Raw genomic sequence first — 21036 nt, forward strand, 5'->3', positions numbered from 1 at the left:
TTGCCATAATATGAATTTTAACAGTTGTCCAAAAGGGCTGTCGGCTGTGTATTAACCTGACTTCTGCACAACACAACTGATGGTCCCAACCCCATTGATAAAGCAAGAAATTCCACTAATTAACCCTGATAAGGCACACCTGTGAAGTGGAAACCATTTCAGGTGACTACCTCTTGAAGCTCATGGAGAGAATGCCAAGAGTGTGCAAAGCAGTAATCAGAGCAAAGGGTGGCTATTTTGAAGAAACTAGAATATAAAACATGTTTTCAGTTATTTCACCATTTTTTGTTAAGTACATAACTCCACATGTGTTCATTCATACTTTTGATGCCTTCAGTGAGAATCTACAATGTAAATAGTCATGAAAATAAAGAAAACGCATTGAATGAGAAGGTGTGTCCAAACTTTTGGCCTGTACTGTATATATGTATACAAAACACAAACTCATAACAACCACAAGACATAAAAAACCTAGACACAAAATGACGTACAACACAAACAAAAAACAAACACAAAATGACAAAAGAGACACTTAATCACCAACAAAGAAACAAAATGACCACAAAACAACATAAACTGCCTCAAGTGCTTTTAGAAATTGTATGTCCTTTTTCAGTTTTTTTGGTCTCTTCTTTGTTGTATTTAAGGTAGCCTCATGTAACACCTTGGCTAAGGTACTACAGTTAAAAAAAATACCCTGGCATTTTTATACCATGTGTATTTATTAATTTGCACTGTCCCTTCTTTCTACCGTTTTTTTCCCCCGTTAAAGGGTTTTTTTGGGGGAGTTTTTCTTTATCCGCTGCGAGGGTCCTAAGGACAGAGGGATGTCGTATGCTGTAAAGCCCTGTGAGGCAAATTGTGATTTGTGATATTGGGCTTTATAAATAAAATTAATTTATTGATTGATTGATTTAATAAACTAAAAAAAAAGGTAAAAGAAGCACATTGACTACAAAGAGACAAAATGTGTCTTGCTCTTATGTACGAGAGGTGGTGGGACGTTTTGCATATCTGTGCTCAAGGGCCCCTTATCTCATAATCTGCCCATTTCATAGAGCTGAAATAAACAATTAATTGATCAGTTGATCAGTTTAATGACAAAAATGAATCAGCATTCATTTTCATAGTAGTCATTTACTTAAGACATTAAGATCCTCATGATGAGAATCAGCTGTTTTTCCTTGTTAGGGTTCCCACACCTTCTGAAACAAAAGAAATTCAAGGCTACTTCAAGGACTCTCCAAGCTCATGCGCCTCAAATTCAAGGACACAGCATGGCACAGTTTGGGACATGGATCAGGGTTAGTAAGTTGCAACACTGAGAATTTTTATAAAAACTAGCCGGCTTTACAGACGCTCACAGACAACAAGTACTATTTTTAAATACTACCACCACTACTACTACTACTACTAATAATAATAATGATAATGATAATAAGGACTTTATTAAGGACAGAGAAAAGTCCATTCCATACCACATAAAAACAATCGTCTAAAATATGTATATCGAAGGAGTGTTATCTGTGATTTGCAAAAAAAACAACAAAAACACTCCATAAATTCAAGCACTTTCAGTGACCAATGTCTTTGTTCAAAAACTGTCAAGGCCTTTATTTTTTCCCCTCAAACTGACAAACTTTCAAGGATTTCAAGGACCAATAGGAACCCCGTATTAAACTAAATATCTGTGTATTTTGGGGCAAAACAAGCAATTTGAAGGTGGTTGTGATCTGTCCTTTTCACAGTTTTCTTGATGAAAGGATAAATTGGTTTAGCCAAGAAAATAAAATTTCACATTACCTGATAATAAAATCAATTAGATAGATAGATAGATAGATAGATAGATAGATAGATAGATAGATAAGACAAACATAGTTCACTCTGTATGGGGCAAAAAAACCTCCCCCACACTGTTTATTTTAAAAATGATTTTATTTATTAATACAGTGGTATACTTAAAATTGTGTTGCAGAGGAGAAAAAAAGTCAGCCACACGTGAAGAGCTAATATCCAATTAAAGCCGTGTTATATCTAAAAATAAAATGGTACTGGTGTGCCATACATCATATATCGTCTATTAGTACAAAAATACATTTAAGGGCACACGATACAGCATCCAGTATCACAAATCAGTGAGGGGGACACTTTGAGAGCACACCCTTTTTAAAGAAACATGTTTTAAATGTATTTTAGCCCAAGCACTTTCCTGATCCTTAGAGAGCCACGAAAAGACTGTTTTTTTTTGTTTTCTTTTTTCAGTGTGACCGTAACATAGTGTGAATATACTGGTAGAAAAGATGTGATGTATTATCATTAGGTTACAAGTTCCAAGGCTCGAGGGTATATCCAGAATACAAAGATAACCACGTTCACTTTCTTCCACTTTTTAAAACATGTTTTCTCTAGGTTTTATACAAAAAAGAAAGACATACAAAAAGTTCATTTACAAACAAAAGAAACAAGGCAATATGCTAGATTTATTTACAGCCACTTCTTTTCTGGTTTTTCTTTTCTTCTTTAAGTAATGCATAGCAGATAAAAGAAGAGCATACCTTTGTTATCCTTTATAAACTGTTACTGTGTGCTAAACCCAAGTTCATTTATACAGTGGGTTCACAAAAAATGGCAAAACAAATGACATTATACCATAATTTATCATAACTTATTTTGTTTCTCTTAATGAAAAGTGAATAATCTGCAGATAAGGCATCACTGCTTATTTGTGTGTGAGTGCAAGAGTGCACAGAGAGAGGAAGAGAGAGGAGGAGGAAGAGGAGAAATAGATGTGAGGAAGGAACTGAGGAGGCTACTGGACCTGAGTAAAGAACATGCATAGATCTCCCTCAGGCTGGAAGGAGAGACGTGGTACTCTGTAAGAAATTAAGCTACAAGATATCGCTGTAGGAAAAAAAGGAAGAATAAAGGAAGGAAGAACGTCTCTGAAAAGTGTGTGCTGCTTGGGTTCAGATCCAGCTCGTGTTTCGCCGACTCCTTCAACAGATCACCTTCACTGGCTCACTCTTGCCTCTGTCTGTCTCAAACCTTCATTAAAATCCCCTCAGTGTGGAGAAAATGTGGAGATACATGTTTGTATTCAGTCATCTGAACTGAAAAATAACTATTTGTTGACTTGTAATTTAATTCACGAGTAGGATTTTAGTAGATTTTCTCTATGCTACTATATATACTGTCTGCATATATAGCATAAATATACCAACACAGATTTCTGAAGCATGTACGCTGCCTCAGAAGCCATCCATCCATCTATACTCATGTCAATAATTACATTAAACATTGCCTTATAAAAAGGATCGATCCTCAGTGGCATGGGGCATGCATCCATGGTTTCATTTCACATCACAACTTCAAATCGGGGAGAAAAGTTTAAAGAAGAGCTTGTAACGATCATCAGTGTCTCGCCTTCATCCATGGGTGCAGTAAACAGCACTGACTGGATATCCTTCATACTCCATTATGTTGTGTGTGTGTGTGTGTGTGTGTGTGTGTCTCTTTCTGGAGTGCATCTGTCAGTGTGTGTGTGTCCATCTTCTTCATTTGATCCCCCACGGTTCCACATTCAGTAACATCACACCTGCGGGTCCGTCCTTAAAAGTGGTCAATGAGCACAGACACACAGTTGGCTCCCACCAGGTAGTTGGGGTCCCCGGGGAGAGACTTGTTCTGCCAGCTTTTTGGGTCACCTGCGGAGAGACAGATGGGGGATAGTGAGTCATAACAGCTGCTTTTTTTTTTCATGTGAAACTCAAACTGCAAGAGCCTGTCTACACGTATACAGATGTTTATGTAAACGGATATTTTCATCTACATTTCGGCCTCTCGTCTACAAACTGACTTTTAGGTCACTAAAGTTACTGTTTATCTGTGTCTGTTAGTCTCCTGACACAAAAAGGTGACGGTCGACTGTTGGTCAAAGTCAGGCAATCAGCACGTGTCTGCCGCCCTAGTTTTAGCGGTGTGTCCCGCGCTGTTGGCACTAGTCCGCCCTTGTTTTCTGTTTTCTTTTCCAGCTGTTCAACACGTTGAGTTAATTTTGGAGACAGCGGAGCTCATCGGTGAATGAAATCACTCTGATTGGCAGTTTAGCTCCGTGCAAACATCTCACATTAGGACATTAAGATTATTTTAGCATCTTTAGCAGAAAGAGTTCGCTAGCACACTGTAAATATCCTCTGTTGTTTCAGCACCAGGTCGTGTTGTTAAAGTGCTCACTGGCTAACTAGCGTCTTGAATGCTTTTTTAATAACAAATACAGACCACTGCCGCCTGCTGGTATGGAAATTGTGTCCTCTGGCACAGGCGCAGAACATACGTGCTAGTTGGCTGTTAGCTGTAGTCTTTGGGGTGTGTTCAGGTGCAAAGTCTTGGCTGAGACACGGGCGTCAAGAACCGATACAACACTCGGCCTTTAGTTCTTTGATGTCAATCTGTTGTGTATGGGCCCTCAAACAGAGTGTTTGGGAAACAATGACATCATTTCCTCGATTCACACAGATCTACAGTTGCTTTGTGTAATGAACTTACTTCAGACACAACGAAAACAACGGCAGACTACGCCATTAACGTTACTTTATTTACATCATGTTGGCACTGCTTGGTCTACCTTACACTTAAACTCAGTGATGCTGCACCACTTCACGGACGAACACAGAGGCGTCCGCTGCGCCTAATGTCATTTGGTCTACCTCAACGTCCACAGGTTAAAGGTCACCAGAAATGATGGCTTTGAATCAGGTCCGACTGAACCAGCGGATGGCCGGACATTTTCGAGAGTTGGATTGTTGTCGATGAGGAGAGGAAGGAAAACTCTGAGTGAGCTCCTTCATCCTTATAACGAAGTGGGATCAACAGGACAGTAGACAGCCAACACTGGCGAGCAATTGGGATGGTTTTTGTGTTCTAGTGTGGATAGAGATAATTTGAATGACCAATGTCGTGTGGACAGAATTTCTTTTTTTTAGAAGCAGTACGTAAGCTTTAGGGGGATTTAGCGGCATCTAGTGATGACGGCTACAGATTGCAACCAGCCAAAACTTCTCCTGTTGACAGTTCCTCAAGTGTTCATAGTTCAGGAGGTTTTTACTGGGAGCTGAATTACCCGCAGAGTTCTCTTCCTCTCCAAACGTATCAACCAGGTGATTTAAACTGATAAAAACACTGAATGAAGGAGTTTTGCATTTAAAAATCTGATTTTCCACTTGTCATGGAATGGCTGCTAACTACGGTGGCTGACGTGAAAAACGTGAATGACTATCTTGAGTTTGATTTGTCCGTTCTGAGCTACTGTAGAAACATGGTGGTGCAACATGGCGGAATATGTGGACGAGGACCTGCTCCCTACGTAGATATAAATATCTCATTCTCAGGTAACAAAAACACAACGATTCTCATGGTGGTTACACTCAAGAGAGCATACTTTTTATATTACATTATATTCCATTTCTGCCAGTATAATCCCCCTAAATCCTACACACTGGACCTTTAAAATGGAGGGCTTTCAGTTTTCAGAAATATCTGAATACGTGTAGATACAGGGCCTGAGGCATCTGATAAGCACCATACTCTTGCTGACTCCTCTTCACACCACAAAATCTATCGAACAACGAACTCATGAACTACTGGTCTCGTTTTAAAACAGCACTGACTGCAGCAGAGCATGATCGTATGTATTGTCTTTGAGCCACGTTAAGTAATATCACATGGTTTTGTGGCCTATAAAAGCGAGCTAAAGCAATTTAATATTTTTATTGAACGTCCCCCAGCCTCCGGCCGGCTGCAAATTAAACCTCAGTTGCTGTGAGGTCTGAGTGTAATTGCAATTATAAACATACAGGTCTGTGCCAAGAGGAAAGTTCCAGTAATCAATCAGAGTAAACAGAGCCAGCTCGGCAGAGGTCCATCGATACAGTATACACTCACTATAAATACAGCCTCCTCATTGACATCGACCGTCGGTCCCTCAACTGTCAATCTTACGCTCAATTCTGGGTGACATGGAGGGGATAAATATAACCTGAGGAGCATCTTCTTTTCAGGTACGCAAAATGACAGGCAGAGGGGGGAAAGCCCCAAAACTCAGACAATTTATTTCAAGTTTTTAAGATTGATGTTTCGTCAATCTGCCTTCTCAACAGTGTCGTAGCTTGAATAGTATTATTAAACTACAAATATCATCAGTGGTCAAGCCCTGAAGAATGCAAGTAAGATGAGATGTTGCATCATCTGATGTCAGCGCTTTCGTTTCACTCTGTTCGACATTAAGAGAAGTCGTTTCTTTTATAGAGTTTAACTGTATCACAGCGGTTCTGGTTTCAGCCTTTAAGTTAACACAATGATCTGCAAAATAACAGTATATACATAGAAAAGCAGCAGTAAGATACAGAGTTGTATAGGCAGGAAAAAGGAGAAGCAGGGAAGCAAAGTGAGAAGAAAACCAGAGCAGGGACAGGAGGCCAGAGAGTGGCCTTGCTTTACAATAAGAGGATTACGAGGCAGCCCGATAATCCTCCCACAATTCAGCAGGACAACGGAGTGAGCTCACATCTCATTCAGCCCTTCAAGTCTCATCCTTAAAATGAGGCTAATTAACAGCTAATCCTGACCACTGCCAAAATTACCACTGTTTTTGAAGACGTGAGATGTGAGAGGGACAGTGTTGAGAAAAGGGAAAGCAGGAATTAGATACTTTCTTCTGTTTTCTTTTAAAACGTTCTCAGCTGAAGCTCAACCTCCCCACGAGAACGTTTGTTTGCTCAGTTACATGACAGACTAACTGATGGCCTATATTGCTTTTGATTTCCATTAACATGATCTGTGCAACGTCCTCCCTCTATCTCATTTTTTGCTCTAAATTCTACATTGCTGATCAGTTTCAATGCTAAACATGAATATTCACTTCTCAAACAGTAATCTGTTTCGTGGTTTTAATTTGACTTTCACAGGAACGTCTTTATTAGGTGGTTAATCAGGCCCGGTTACGCCTCAAAAACAGATATTAGAATTGAGTTATCTCAGAGTGTTACGAGTTTGGTCCGTGAAGTAACCGTTTACTGAGAAGGAGTTTCAATTATCTGAAGGGATTTGCCTGAATCATCTCCAGCAACCTCTGAGAGCTGTGAATTATTTATCTGTTTGATTACTTCTATTTCCCTGTTTTTACCCAAGATCCAATTTCACAACCTCTCTTTTTAGTAAACAAACTGAAGCCAGTCTGGAAAACAAATTAACAGGAAAATTCATTTTCTTGCCACCTGAAAGCTACCTCGAAATGAGACAGAAGCTAAATTTAGAGAGCTATATTTCGACATGGTAACGAGACGTCTTTGTTTTCTGCAGGATAAAGGTAGATACAGGCAGTACTGGTTATGAATGTGTCCCAATTTCTGCAGAGATCTTTACAAACTGTTCTTCAGGTCAGGATTTGGGTGGCTATGTGAGACAAATCACTCAGGGCAGAGCAGCATGCATTATACGTCTACCTGATGAAATTAAATTGTTATACAGCCAAGTGATTGATGCATGGATGTTAAATGAAAGAAGAGAAGCTTGTTAAAATGACTCGAGGTGAAAACTGAGAGAGAAAAACTGCAATTTCAGCATGAGCAGAGACTTTGATCTGAACACCAAATACAGGAAATCAGTGATACAGTGAATGAGAGATTGAGTGGGTGAGTTAACTAAATGATGAGAATGAATCAACCAAAGCCATAAATTATATATATATAAATTTAAAGAGGGTTTACCCGTAGATTGATTCTCAGATATGGTGACTGACCAAATTATCTTGTTATTTTTTTCCTCAATTGATTTCTAATGAAGAGAATCAAAAATAGGGGTAACACTACAAACAATAATAATTATAAAACAGTGACCCACAACCCTCAAATTGTCACACAGCCAGCCCAAACGACCCCGAAAGAACAGAGAGAGCACAGCATACCCGACGAGGAGTCGGAGGATTTTAGAGCAAAAGACCAACCATCAGGGGTCATAGACGCACAGTGAGGTAAGCGCAGCTCCACAGGCTTCAAAAACTTGAGGCCGTGAGGTCCACACATCACCAGAGGGCTGAGCAGAGTCTCTCCTGTAAACACAGAATTCAGGACGATTATAAATAAACACACACACAGGCTGGTCCTAAATGCATTTTATACCCGACGGTGCTGGTAGGCTTTGTACGCCTGGGAATATGGTGGAAACAATCCTACTTTAGATCCAGCACATCTCCCAAAAGGACAACATGTACAATTATACTCTAAAAGACTGGTTTCATAAAGCATTGAATAATTTACAGGGTTCATACAGACATTAAGAAATACAATTCAAACACATTCAAGTCTTTATTCAAGCACACCCTTTTATATTTAGGGACTTAAACATAAATGAATTCAATCACTTAAAGCACCTTTTGTGAACCCTGAATTTAGATGTGACTGATAATGATATAAGTTACCTTTCTCCTTGTCGAGTGGCGGCAGGATGCTGTTGTCTCTGCAGACCTTAAAGTAGATCTCCTGCTCCACACCTTCAGGGATGGCACCCTGCGGGATAATTATGCTGACACCTGTCTCGATGGAGCTCAGGACGCCGCCGTTGCTATTGAAGATACCTCGAGCTGTTGCAACCACTGTGTGGCCCTCATCTTCATCCTCATCATCATCCAGGGCACTGGGGCTGAGGGGAGAGACACCTTTACTTTCTCACACTCACATTCAGCAGAGTAGTTTACATTTAGTATGTAGTCAGACGGAGTTTGTTACCTCACAGGGATGGCCTTGGGCACAGCATTGATGTTGTTGTGCTGGTGTTTGGAGCGGTGGTCCATAGTGCGTGTGAAAGTGTCCAGGCCACTGTCATGGTCTGTGTTCTGGGGCTGCGGGGGAATCTGAGGCTTCACTGGGCTGGAGCTCCGGCCCTGTTTCAAACACAGGAGGGGAAAGTGTTAAACTGTAGGGGAAGACAGCAGCAGTGAGGCATAGCATAAGAGCTGGGAGCTGGATATTTGCACGAATCTTGAGGTCTTAATCAAGTGATGTCAGAGGAGGAAAGGGAGCAAGGGAAAACCACACTCTGCTTTGCTTAGGATGGTTTTAAGTCCCTGTGGCAACCATCACGATCATGACTCGTGACTTTTTAAAGATTGATTTCAGACATTTTAATTTAATTACTTCTAGATAAATGAATTCAGTGTCTTTTAAGACTGTTTAAGAACCTCAGGGAACTCCAGTAACATATATTTCAGACCAATCTGTACTTAGTAATGGGGAATTACCAACTGTGACAAAGTTATAGCCACAGAAAAGTTTTTTAGATAGCGAAATCAACAGAGAGAAATGCCTTAAACCAATTGTAAAAAAGTGAGTTAGGTGAACAGTGAGGTCAGTATGAGATCAAATATATGGAGAATTACAGAAAAGCGTAGCTTATATATTTTTGACTTGGTACCAAATCTGAGAGCTACAGTTAAATGATGTCATCTATTTACTTGATTTAAATTTAAGTTCACTTGCGACTGCTGTTTACCTTTGGAGCAGTATCCGGCTTGTCGTTGGGCAGAAGGTTGTGGTTGAATTTAGGACTGTCGAACATGCGAGCAAAAGGCTTGGCAGACGTTGTGTAGGGCTTGGGCGTGTAGCGGTTGTAGCTGGTTGCTGGTGGAGCTGTTTTTGGAGGATGTTCACTTGTGCCGTTAACTGGGGACTTCTCAGGGAAACTCTTGTGAGGCAGGAAGTTGGTCTGGACAGTGTCGTCTCGGCCGGGAGGCTTGGCTGTGGAAGAGACAAAGTACAGTGTGAGACAGTACACAGGTGCATCTTCACGTGATTACAGTCTTGTGTAACATAAAATCCTGACTACATTTTCCCCCCTTGGATATAACACAGTAAATCTTACCTTCAGTTGCGGGTTTGGGGAGCGTGGCTGGTGGCAGAGATGGCGTCACCTGGGGAACTGGTTCATATTTTTTCTCCACTGGACTTGGTTTCTCCACTGACTCCGTCCTACATCAAAAGACCAAAACAACCAACTGAAGATTCGCATTAAAATGACCAAGAAACTGATCATAAAACCACAAAGGCTGCTAAAGATAGTTGGAAGGACAGCTGGAAAAGACACATTAAATCTCCAGATCATCTAAGAGGAAAAAACAAATATGTTTGATGAGGATATTATACTCGGCATGTCTGGGAATGTGTATGTGACTGAGCATCACCTGGGGTAGTTGTTAGTTGTTTGTGCTTGTGGCTGGGGTTTGTTGGGACCGGCCTGGAGCCTGTCAAAGTAAGAAAGCTGCTTCCTGTAGTAGTCCTCGTCCTCATCAGGGTCGTAATGGTTGGAGCGCACGATGTCATCAGCTGCCTTGGACTGAGGCTGCTGAGGACCTGGGGCTCTGAAACAGCAGACGAAGAGTTTACCATGACACAATGAAGGTGCTTTAGCAAACTGGTCAATGACTGGTCAAAGTGACTAACTACACAATTTCACTGTGATATTACTCAGGGTGACCAAAAATGCAGTTACAGGAGCAAAAGCAAAGGCTTACCTAAACGTCTTCTCTTGATCCAAGTTGCTCAGAGAATTTGCTTTAGGGATGACTCCACCTGCTTTCAAAGGTAAATCAGCTGCCTGTAATAGCAAAAGCAATAAACCTTATCAGCAGGACAAAAAAAACCACACACACACACAACAACAACAACAACGTGCTTATTTCTCAAGAAGTTGAAAAGCAAAGGTACAAGTTAAAGGGTAACTTCGGTATTTTTCAACCTGGACCCTATTTTTACATGTTTTTGTGTCTAAGTGACTAATCAGAGCAACAATATTTTGAAAGTGGTTCAGTAATAAGAGAGTATGGCACAGCTAGAAGCCATGAAAGAGGCTGCACTATAACCACATCGCGTATTTGGCACTGTCAGTTTATGCAAACTCAAAGTGCTTGTTTTAGCCACTGACAGGCTCAGATTGTTATGATAAGTATCTGAAAACTTATGGAGAGGATCCCTACAGAGACAGACCTTTCTGTTAAGGAGTAAGATCCTTTTTGTTTATCCAGAAACAGCCCTGAAATTGCTACTCTCTTATTACTGGACCATTTCAAAATATTGTTGCTCTGATTAGTCACTTGGACACAAAAACATGAACCCACCAGACACCAATAAAGGCAATAAACAGTAATTTATCATCATAAATCCCAATTCATTCACAACTGACAGAAACAAACTAACAAAAGCAGTCTTGGTTCGTCTCTCTACTGTTAAACTATAACTAACTCTGATTTGGTTGAATAAACCCTTAATTCACCCAGTTAAATGTGAAAAGATGCTGCCTCTATGAATGCTAAAATTACTGTTTATTTAAATGGAGTTCGATGGGTTTGGCAACAGCAAATTTGGGGCTGTTTCTGATTAAACAAAAAGGATCTTAGTCTTTAACAAAAAGGTCTGTCTCTGTAGGGATCTGCACCATAAGTTATCTGACACTGAGCCTGTCAGTGGCAAAAACAAGCACTTTAAGTGGACGTAAATTGATGGTGCCAAATGCCTCGATTGGTTGCACTGCAGCCCGCTTTACCAGTGTCGGCATGCTCAATACTAGACCACTTTCCAAACTTGTTGTTGCCATCAGTCACTTTGACACAAAAATTTGAGAAAACAGGGTCCAATTTGAAAAATACCTCAGTTACCGTTTAAGCACTCGAATAACTACTCTTACTGCATAAGCTGCATAAGCTGCATTATGTAATATAACTGCAAAGCTAAGTTTACCTTGCTCCCAGATGAATCCCCTGCATCTCTGGCTCTATCCACAGATACAGAGCGTTTGTTCTCAAACATCTTGACCCTTGTCAGGACTGACTGTGGCCGCATGGCTGGGTCCTCCTGTTGCTCCTCTCTGGCAGGGAAAGGTTTTGGAGCATCTGCAGGGGCAGGTGAGGGCGCCTCTGCTTTGGGAGGAGGTGTGGGGCTGGTTTCAGAGTTCACATGAGCAGGGTCATACTGCTGAGGTTTGTAGCTCTTTTGTTGCGGTGTTGGTCCCTGGTTATAGGCAGGCCGCTGGGCAGCAGGGTCTGGGGAGTGGGCCGCTGGGTGGTACGTGCTCAGGTGAGGATCCTGGTCGTAGTGCATGTCAGGCCCTGGAGCAGGAGGTGGAGGGTCATCATAACGGACAGGAGCCGGAGCGGTCGGCTTACCGTAGCGAGGCCGTCCGTCGAATCCCTGCTGAGGTGGGGGCTCGTCATAGCGGAGAGGGGGGGTGTACTGGGAGTCAGGGCCGTCACCGTATGGCAAACGGGGATCATATCCCTGGGAGTTGGCAGTAGAGAGTGGTTGGCTGTAGGGGTTCCACTGTTGCTGGTCATAGTGAGGCACGCTGTTCTCATAGGGCGGGTTAGAGTCATAGTTTCGGTACTTTGGTTCTGGGTAACCACCTCCGCTGCTGACTCCACTGCTGCTGACATCATACCGACTGGGTGGGTGGTCGTAATCTCTGTATGGCTGCTGGTCAGGGTGATATCCCTGCTGAGGGTTGTAAGCCACAGGCTTCATGCTGTGACCGATTCTCCCTGTGTTGTCTGTGCTGTATGGATCCTTCTGAAACATCTACCAAACAAATACACAACAAAGAAGAGGGTTAGCAACTGCACTGACATACTACACAGATGTAAAATGTGTGATATGAAAAACTGGACTGATTTTAATCAGTGAAAGGTTGAGAAAAGGAGAATATTAAAACAAGTCCGTAAAATTAATTGCAGAAGAAACAAGAAGGGAAAGACCTGAAATAGAGAAACTGAGAGGGAGGGGTTACTGGTCAGATAATATAGTAGATTAAATAGAAATCGCAGCACAGCCAAACACTTATTGCAGCTTGAAAACATCACATTGCACCACTGCAGCTCCAAATTAAACACTGAAATTAAATTAACAAAATAACAAAGTTGTTAAAAAAATACATCAAAACAATGGGATGCATTTTTCTTGTCCGAAGTGGCAGAATGTGAAAACGGAATACAGAAATGTAATGTCAATAATTTGGCTAGTAATTTGGGGTTTCTGCCCTCCTGCATTCACAAGTGAAAATGCCACCTACTGTCTTGTTGCAAAGATAATGGCAACTTAAACATCCACAATAACATTTAACATTACAAGCACATAACCATTGTACAAAAACATATTTAAAATTCTGATAACTGAGAAGTAACCATTAATTATCCATCCAAATCTGCAGGACACATCTATTGAGGTTCTCTAGGTTATTCGGCCATGGCTATATTTCAAAAATAAAATATAAAATGGTTGGAAAATTAATGGCTACTTTTACAAATAAACGGTCCATTCAGTCTGCACTGATAAATGCGTCACAAAGAAATCTACTTCTAGTGGTTAACAGAGAACGAGGCAAACATGTTGCAGCCATGCAAAGAGGATAAGCAACAGTGAGAGCCGCAGGTTTTCCGCTGCTCCTCTATATGTAGGCATTATCAGCACAGCCATCACCTCCAAGCCCACTGTTGTTTACCAGCATTTGCTCGCACTCTGGCACGTGCACACACACCCACGCTCTTGCACAAGAACACCCACTCACACACACATACACACACACACATCTCTGTCTCTTCTGGGCAGCACTGTGGTCAGCAGACATGCAGGGCGGAAGGAGAGAGAGACAAGCGTGGCAGCAGGAGGTAGGTAGGTAGACAGGCAGCAGCAGCAGCACAGGAGGTCAGCCGGGTCAGACCGAGCTGAGCTGAGCCGGATCACGGAGCGTCCAGTGACGGTCAGATGGATACCTTTGGTTCTGAACTGGCCAGTCCAGACTGTAGAGGTTCTGGTGTGACGCTCTGGGGGGTTAGCTCAGGGGTGGGCCTCCTAAGTGAGCCAGCCTCCGGGATGGGGCTTGGCTGGCTGTGAGGAGCTGCAGGAGCCTCGTCAGGGCTCAGACCCCCTACAGTTTTTACAGTAACGTCGACAGCAGGGGGCACTGTCTCAGCCAGGGGCTCAGGCTGCTGGGGGGTGCTAGGGACGGCAGCGGCCTCTGCTTTCTGTGAAGTGGTTCAGAAATGTTTAATAACACGCGCTGACACTACGGTGCAGTACTAACAAGTGCTACTACCTCCGCAGCCCCTCTACAACGGTCTGCTCCTCACTTGTGCCTACAGATTACACGGAGTCAAACAGCCAATCACCCGCCTCCACATTTAACAGTAGCTGTAGATCAACCAATGTCATGCGAGAGTTAGGAATTAGCAAAGGGACAAGTTTTCATTGTTAGAGTATACTAATTTGATTTTAATTCTACGGTTACAATACAGTAGTTTCTTTTTTCCCCTTTTATGTTCATTAACACATCACGAGACGACAAAGGTTTAGATTTAGGTGTCACAATGGCCAATTGGGTGTTGATAAATACATTTCAAAGGTACACTGGTTTAACACTGGCATTTCCAACATGCACATAATACTTTCTTGTGTCGTATTGTCACAGTCTCGATCACAGGTAGAACAAAGGTAGGAAGTGCACATAGGTGAGTACTGGTACAGACACTTAGACATCAATCATAAGTTTCTTTTCCCAGTGACATCAGCAACAGTCACACCAATAAGACAGCTTGTGGTAATACAGAGTACAAGAGTAACAGTAAAACTTCTGTAGAAGTTCTTCTCCTTTTCAAAAATAAAAAACACGCTCACAAACATCAATCAACAAATACATAAAGGCAAATAGATAAATTAAATAATATCATAAATATAGATATATATATATATATATATATATTATATATAATATTTATATATTGCGATAAATACCTGACCACAGAAGTTTTCACTTTCCCACTGATATTGTTTGGTAACAGCAGATAGACAGATTAACTGTAAAAATAAAAAAGTGCCTTCAATAGCGCCTCCAGAAAACCCTTCTAACGCAAACCACGTCCTCCAGACAACAGGGAAGACGTGCAGCTCTCAGAAACGCTACCTGCTGCGGCACTGGTGCCTTGAATCCAGCCGGGTCGATGCGGTTCAGGGGGTCCAGCTGCACTGTGTGAGTGTAGCTAGCGTAGCCAGGGGGCTCCTGGATGACAGGTGGGTCCTCACGGACAGGCTCAGAGGAGCGGGTGATGGCAGGCTCCGTGGGTGGACCCACGTCGTCATTCAGCGTTTCGTCCAGCTCCTGGTCGGTGTAGGCTCCACCCTCTGTGTCCGTGTCCTCGTAGTCGGAGGTGTGGCGGCTGTCAGTGCTGTACATGGAATACTCACTGCCTGGCGCCGATAGGTAGGACAGGCGGTCATCGTGGATGTCCAAGTCATCCTCAGCTGCGCCATCAGCCTGGGGAACAAAAGGCAAAGTGGGAGAGGGAGTGAGAAAAGAGCATTTCTAGTCTACACATTTGTGTTTGTGTGTGCGTCTTACTTACTTTGCCCTCTGAAACCCACACCAGCTGGTTCTGCTGCTGCTGGATTATCTCTTTCAGCGCTCCAAACCAACCATCGTTCATGCTGTTCAAGTTAATTGTCGCTAAATACACAGAGAGGAAAGAGCAGAAAGAAAAGAAAAAAACACATCTCTCCAATCAACTGAGTGCCAAAAACTTTTCAAATACCAATTAAGTACAACCATGAAATCTAAAGTCCCTTTTAGACGTGCACTCTAATCCAAATTAGATTTGCAAATGCTTTGCCACTTTTACATGATTAGCATCATGTCTGAAAAGGACTCCTGTTAGGACTTAGTTCACGAATGTATTTGTAACTTAAATACAGCCACATATCTTTGATCTGTCATTCATAACTGGACTTCTAACGGTATCAATGTTATCTGTAGGCTACAGGACAACGATGGAGGAAATACAATAAACACAATTACAACAGACAACGACAGAAACCATTTAACTACGTAACCTGCCTACTTGCTTACAGTCAAAACACTAATATCAAAGAAAAATGACCAAATCAACAAAACCTTAAGTCCACAAAATTAGGCAGGCAAAGCACTCCACTTCTAAAATGCCCCCCAGTGTGGTATGACCCCATGTAGTTGACAGGCAAAACCGAGTCACAGGTGGAATGCGAAGAGCTACAGCTGGAGAAAATGTCTCACCTGGCTTCCTTACAGTCATGGGGCAGCTAAGATAACAAAAAACGGGGACCAAGTCATCTCGTAACCAACATATCAGGTATGGAATTAATCTGCAGATAGGCCTGTTCAAAATGACCAAACTTTTCTATGGATGTCAGGTACTGAGCCATGGCGAAGGCCAAAATGTGGCTTGCAACATACTAAGTAAGGGTTCTTGATTTTAGCCGAGCAGATGTCCAGAAAACATGCAGCCCGTACCGGCGGATTAAGAGAAATGAGGAGTCAGTTAGTGATGGTAAAAAACAGTCAATAAAAAAACAAGTTTTTCAACAATTTTGAATCGCTGCAACCACAAGAGATCCTTGAGCATACAGCCATACACAAAATATTTGACTGATTGGTCCAGTAGTTCGTGAGAGTAGCTGCAGACAGACAGATACACACAGTCTCTCACACACACACACACACACACATACACACACACGATCTTATAAAGGCAGTCACAATCACAGTGGAGAAGCAAGTACCTTGTTTTGAATAAAATGTGCAAACCAATAACAACATACTAGAAAGAGATACTTAAAATGCAAAGTTAAGGAACTGCTCTACCTCAGTCTCAAGGAGATAAACAGGCAGCTTGGAGGTACCTTCCCACATTGCCTAGTCCCATGTGCCAGATTCTAAATATAAAAATATCCCACTTTTATCCGTTTCCAAGTTTTACATACAGTAATTGCAGTGGGACGTGATTATGAGGCTTGATTTTGAGGATAACTTTCAAATGAAATCCAGTAGATAAAGGCGTAGAGGTACAGATGCAGCTCGGTGTGTAGTAGTTATTTGGACACATTATGTAAAGAAATGTGTGTGCTGCAAAGAGCCAAGAAGAATACTTTCTAGGACTTCTCTAATATCTTTATCGACAACAGATGCTCCTAAAACATGGTCACACCACTTGACAGAAAGAGTGCATGCTGAGAAAGGGGCCCTGTGGGTGCTCTTGTGTGACGGTCAGTGCTGAACAAGCGTTTGTAAGGAGTCTGACAGAACAGGGCCAGGCACAACAAGTGCAGCCTCCAACACTGCGGCACTCAATTGTCAACTGCCTTTGAAATGTGTCTGTGCTGCCTGTAAAATCTCTACCATCCCCACCCATCTACCCCGTCTTCCCTTCCTCCCACTGGACTCACTGGTGAAGAGGTGGTGGTTGTTCTTCCTTAATTTAAGGGCTCGCTCATAGAGCTTCCTGGCACTCTTCCTGGACTCGGGGCAGAGGCGGGTCCTCATGTTCTTGACACCCTGCTTTGTGTCTGGGTTGAGAAACACCACGATTGGATACCACTGGGCGTAGTTCAGACGGTCCACTGCATTAGGGGTGATGTCCAGCACTGCATGCTTGTCCTTCATACACAGAAATCAAATAAAAACAAAAACATTAACATATTGTCAGTGTGTTTATTTCCATATTGTGAGCATTTCCAGGGTTAACATTCAAGCTAAGGATGATTTTTTTTTTTTTTTTTTTTTTTTACATATAGTGTTGTGTACACCAGGGTGCTGTACAGCAGAGGGCAGCAGTGAACTGTACATACCATCGTGGCTCACGGCCATCTTTTCATTACCATATCAAATCTGTCAAAAGATGTTCATATGTCTACATTTTGTCTGAATAAATAAATGTGTGTGCACATCTAGCTTCTCACCCGGTCAATGATCTGTTTGATGGTGTGCAGGCGAATGATGCCGGAGCTTTTCTGGTCAGTTCCTGCATCCCTGGGTTCACTCTCTGTGGAAGACAAATGGACAGAGTTGCTGCATCACATCAACACAAGAGACAAACAACAATAAAAGCAGGCTGTGCCCCAATTAGACATCCTTGTAGCGTGCAGTTGTCGACTCCCATAAATAGAGCTGTTAAATACAGAATAATAATCTCCGTACAGGAGAAGACAAGTGTACGTTCGTGAGAACACGAACTCGATAATAAAGACAAAATGAGGACAGCAGCCAATTCATGCAATTATTCATTAGGTATTTTGGGTAGGTTTAGGGAAATTAAATTCAGTGTTTAATACATTTGTGTGTGCAACTGCATGTAACAGTGTAAATTATGGTGCAGGAAATGTGTTAATGTGAGAAACACTGACATGAAATATGCACATACAAGAGCATGAGGGTCATTTTTGGGATTAACCAGAATACAGTGTCATTGTAAGCCTCAGGGATTTAAGCAAGGATGTGTAGAGGGGTTTATGATTCACATGAAGATAAGCAATGGTTTCCTGCCTTGACACACAAGGTTCAAAGGAGGGCAGCCACCTCACCAGGATATAGTATAGTAACAACTCAAACACATCACAGGACGAGGCTTGATTTCTAATATTTCTAATAGGATCTATGATCTGGAAGCACCGCTCTTACATGTAACCCAAAAACATTTCAGGGAGAGCAGATAGCCATGCAGCAAGTCAAGATTTAAGCGTATGCAGCAATGCTAAAAATGTAATGTTGGGATTTAGTAATGTCTGTGTCAATATAATATTTAAAAGACCAATTCTGACATAAGGAAGTCTTTCCATTAAAACTTAGGGGCTTTATACCATCACTGCATTATAAAAATAAGGCAGAAAAACACGCACACACACACCACTGTCAGCTTTGTCTAATATACACTTTATGCTTTTGTAGAGTAGCGTCACAGCAGTGGTTTGACTATGTAAGCCATTAAATGACCCACTCTGATCAAATTACATACTGATACACTTTTGGTGCAGCACGTGCTTGAACCTGATATCCAAATATTTGGTGACAATTTTGCTGTGTGGACACTGTGTCTGAATGCTCACAGTGTCATGAGACTTATTTTAGGATGTGAACCATAGACTGTATATAAAGATGGATGACATGACAGCTTCCAAAAAAAACGCCAAGCCATTTTGATCGCAGGCTGGTGACCGGCTACAGTAGAGGTCATAAACCCTGCCCCCTCCATGTTAGCAGATGGGACATGGGCCAAACTAAAAAAATCAAAGTACAAAGCTGGTTTATTTCTAGTGTTGTTTTTTTTGGGTAAGTTTGGTTTTAATTAGTTATTTGATGCTATAAAAAAGGGGTTTGACGTCTTAAGTGACAGCTGTGTGTGCCAACTGGAATTCAATACTACAGAGATCGCTACAGCGTAGACTCTGACTCCAAATGGCATCAGCAGCCCAAGATGGCAGCAGCCATATCTGGGATATTCTGGCTTCATTTTTGTACAGTGGGAGGAAGTGGAGAAGTGTTGTCCATCTTTATATACAGTCATTAGGGGTGTAACAATACACATATTCGTACTGCATTCGTTCTGCACAAGGCTTTCAGTTTGGTTGGTCTGTACACAAAAAACAGCCCAAATTATGTTAGTTTTTCATACATTTAAAATTTTAAAAATCAAGGTGAACTGTGAATTTAGTGAACTGTTACACCCCTAACAGTCATTGATATAAGCACATAAATAGATGGTTCATTTTTCAGCTGATTGCTGAGATGGTTTATTTCATCTATGTAATATTATGGGCATTTTTTTTAAAAGAAAATCTGTGCAAATCCTCCAGTTGGGTGATTAATGCCGTGTTGATTTGTTGCATTTTTTTAGATGTGGTATTTTATGGGAAAGTATGGAAAAATTAGTACAAAAAGCATAAAAATGAATGTCAACTTTAACATTCGCAGTGAATTCTGCATTATTTGATCATTTCCTGATGATTTTGTTGAAAAGCAACTTCACACATCTCAGTTTTCATGGCATATTAACTGCACAGCTCTACATGCTGCCTTGTTGTCTCTCTACATGATGCCATTAAGAGGGGAATACCACTAAATTTAACTGTGAAATTACTACAGTATATACTGCTGTACATTAATCTGCATTCACTAATCTCTTCCATGATCAACACGCAATATCACAATGACACACAGCTCCTTAGAGACTTAAATTTGGGCATAAATGTGTTGAGTGGAAAACACTAGCATATTTAGATGTCCAAAATGTGATCCGTGCTAATGCAGTGGAGCTTTTGAAAATATTAAATAGATATAATTTCAATGATAGCTGTGTTTTTTGTTTACCATAGTCAAGTGCAATTTCAGTCAATAAATCAAAAAGTACAGTATCAAAAGTAGATTTTCTTTCCACTGAAAAAATTACAGGAAAATTAAAAGTAGCTGTGTCTTAGTGTGAAATTGCATTTCTTCTGTTTCAGCTCTTCTGTGATTTGTTTTAACAATCATCCTGATATAGTCTAAAAGAATTGTTATTGCCAATTGTAATAACAAACGTTAATTCACAAATCAAGTGCTATTCCCCAACACACACTGTTGACACATCTATAGGCCAGCTAGCCACCAAACACCAGTTTACAGTTTATCTGCCATTCACTGAATCAAATGAAACAAAAGTTGATGCACTAAGTGACATACTTTCCCCTCCTTGTTGTTGCTGTGTTTCTGAAAAGAAAATACAGTTACACAAACATCACTGGAGTTACGCAAATAAACATCAAGGAATGGAAATATTTAATGTGATTGTGTGCTCAATATGTGTGTGTGTGTGTGTGTGTGTGTGTATGGTTGCACTGGCATGCGTGGGTGTGCACTTAAAGTAATTGAAATTCAATACTGAGTGTTAAAATAAAACCACGCATTAAAGAAGGTTGCAGTTTCACAAAGTAAGAGGCAGCGGGTGAGGACTGAAATGAATAAGAGTATGCAGCTCTGCTTGGAGCGCACAACAGTGAAAGGAAAAACAAAGATAGAGAGATAGAGAAGCTATAAATAAACACAGGAACTAACAGACACAACTTGACTAACCTGACAAACTGACCCACTAAAATAAATTGGGAATTTGGAGTAGTAGTAATATTCTCCAATAAAGCAGTATGCCATCTTTTTTTTAAGAAATGG

General features: G+C 41.4%; 1 protein-coding gene across 15 annotated transcripts in view; it reads right to left on the reverse strand.

Moving 5' to 3' along the window:
* Window positions 1-1916: 1916 nt before the first annotated feature.
* Window positions 1917-21036, reverse strand: part of tjp1a (tight junction protein 1a) — a 131414-nt gene continuing 112294 nt past the window's right edge. For 4 of the 15 annotated variants that reach the window (XM_033628641.2, XM_033628632.2, XM_078175233.1 and 1 more), the window contains 15 exons: window positions 20554-20580; window positions 17799-17881; window positions 17286-17496; window positions 15434-15534; window positions 14995-15345; window positions 13808-14059; window positions 11784-12617; window positions 10562-10644; window positions 10232-10408; window positions 9913-10019; window positions 9544-9788; window positions 8781-8935; window positions 8474-8694; window positions 7961-8104; window positions 3469-3704 (listed from right to left, as the gene is read on the reverse strand). In XM_033628641.2, coding sequence (XP_033484532.2) covers window positions 3610-3704; window positions 7961-8104; window positions 8474-8694; window positions 8781-8935; window positions 9544-9788; window positions 9913-10019; window positions 10232-10408; window positions 10562-10644; window positions 11784-12617; window positions 13808-14059; window positions 14995-15345; window positions 15434-15534; window positions 17286-17496; window positions 17799-17881; window positions 20554-20580 — 3086 coding nt within the window. In that variant the 3' untranslated portion in view covers window positions 3469-3609. Of the gene's footprint in view, window positions 3705-7960; window positions 8105-8473; window positions 8695-8780; window positions 8936-9543; window positions 9789-9912; window positions 10020-10231; window positions 10409-10561; window positions 10645-11783; window positions 12618-13807; window positions 14060-14994; window positions 15346-15433; window positions 15535-17285; window positions 17497-17798; window positions 17882-20553; window positions 20581-21036 lie in introns of all 15 variants that reach the window. The other 11 variants (XM_033628716.2, XM_078175242.1, XM_033628677.2 and 8 more) reach the window with 8 other exon arrangements.

The sequence above is a fragment of the Epinephelus lanceolatus genome, chromosome 2 (genome assembly GCF_041903045.1).
Source record: "Epinephelus lanceolatus isolate andai-2023 chromosome 2, ASM4190304v1, whole genome shotgun sequence".
Taxonomy (NCBI): domain Eukaryota; kingdom Metazoa; phylum Chordata; class Actinopteri; order Perciformes; family Serranidae; genus Epinephelus; species Epinephelus lanceolatus.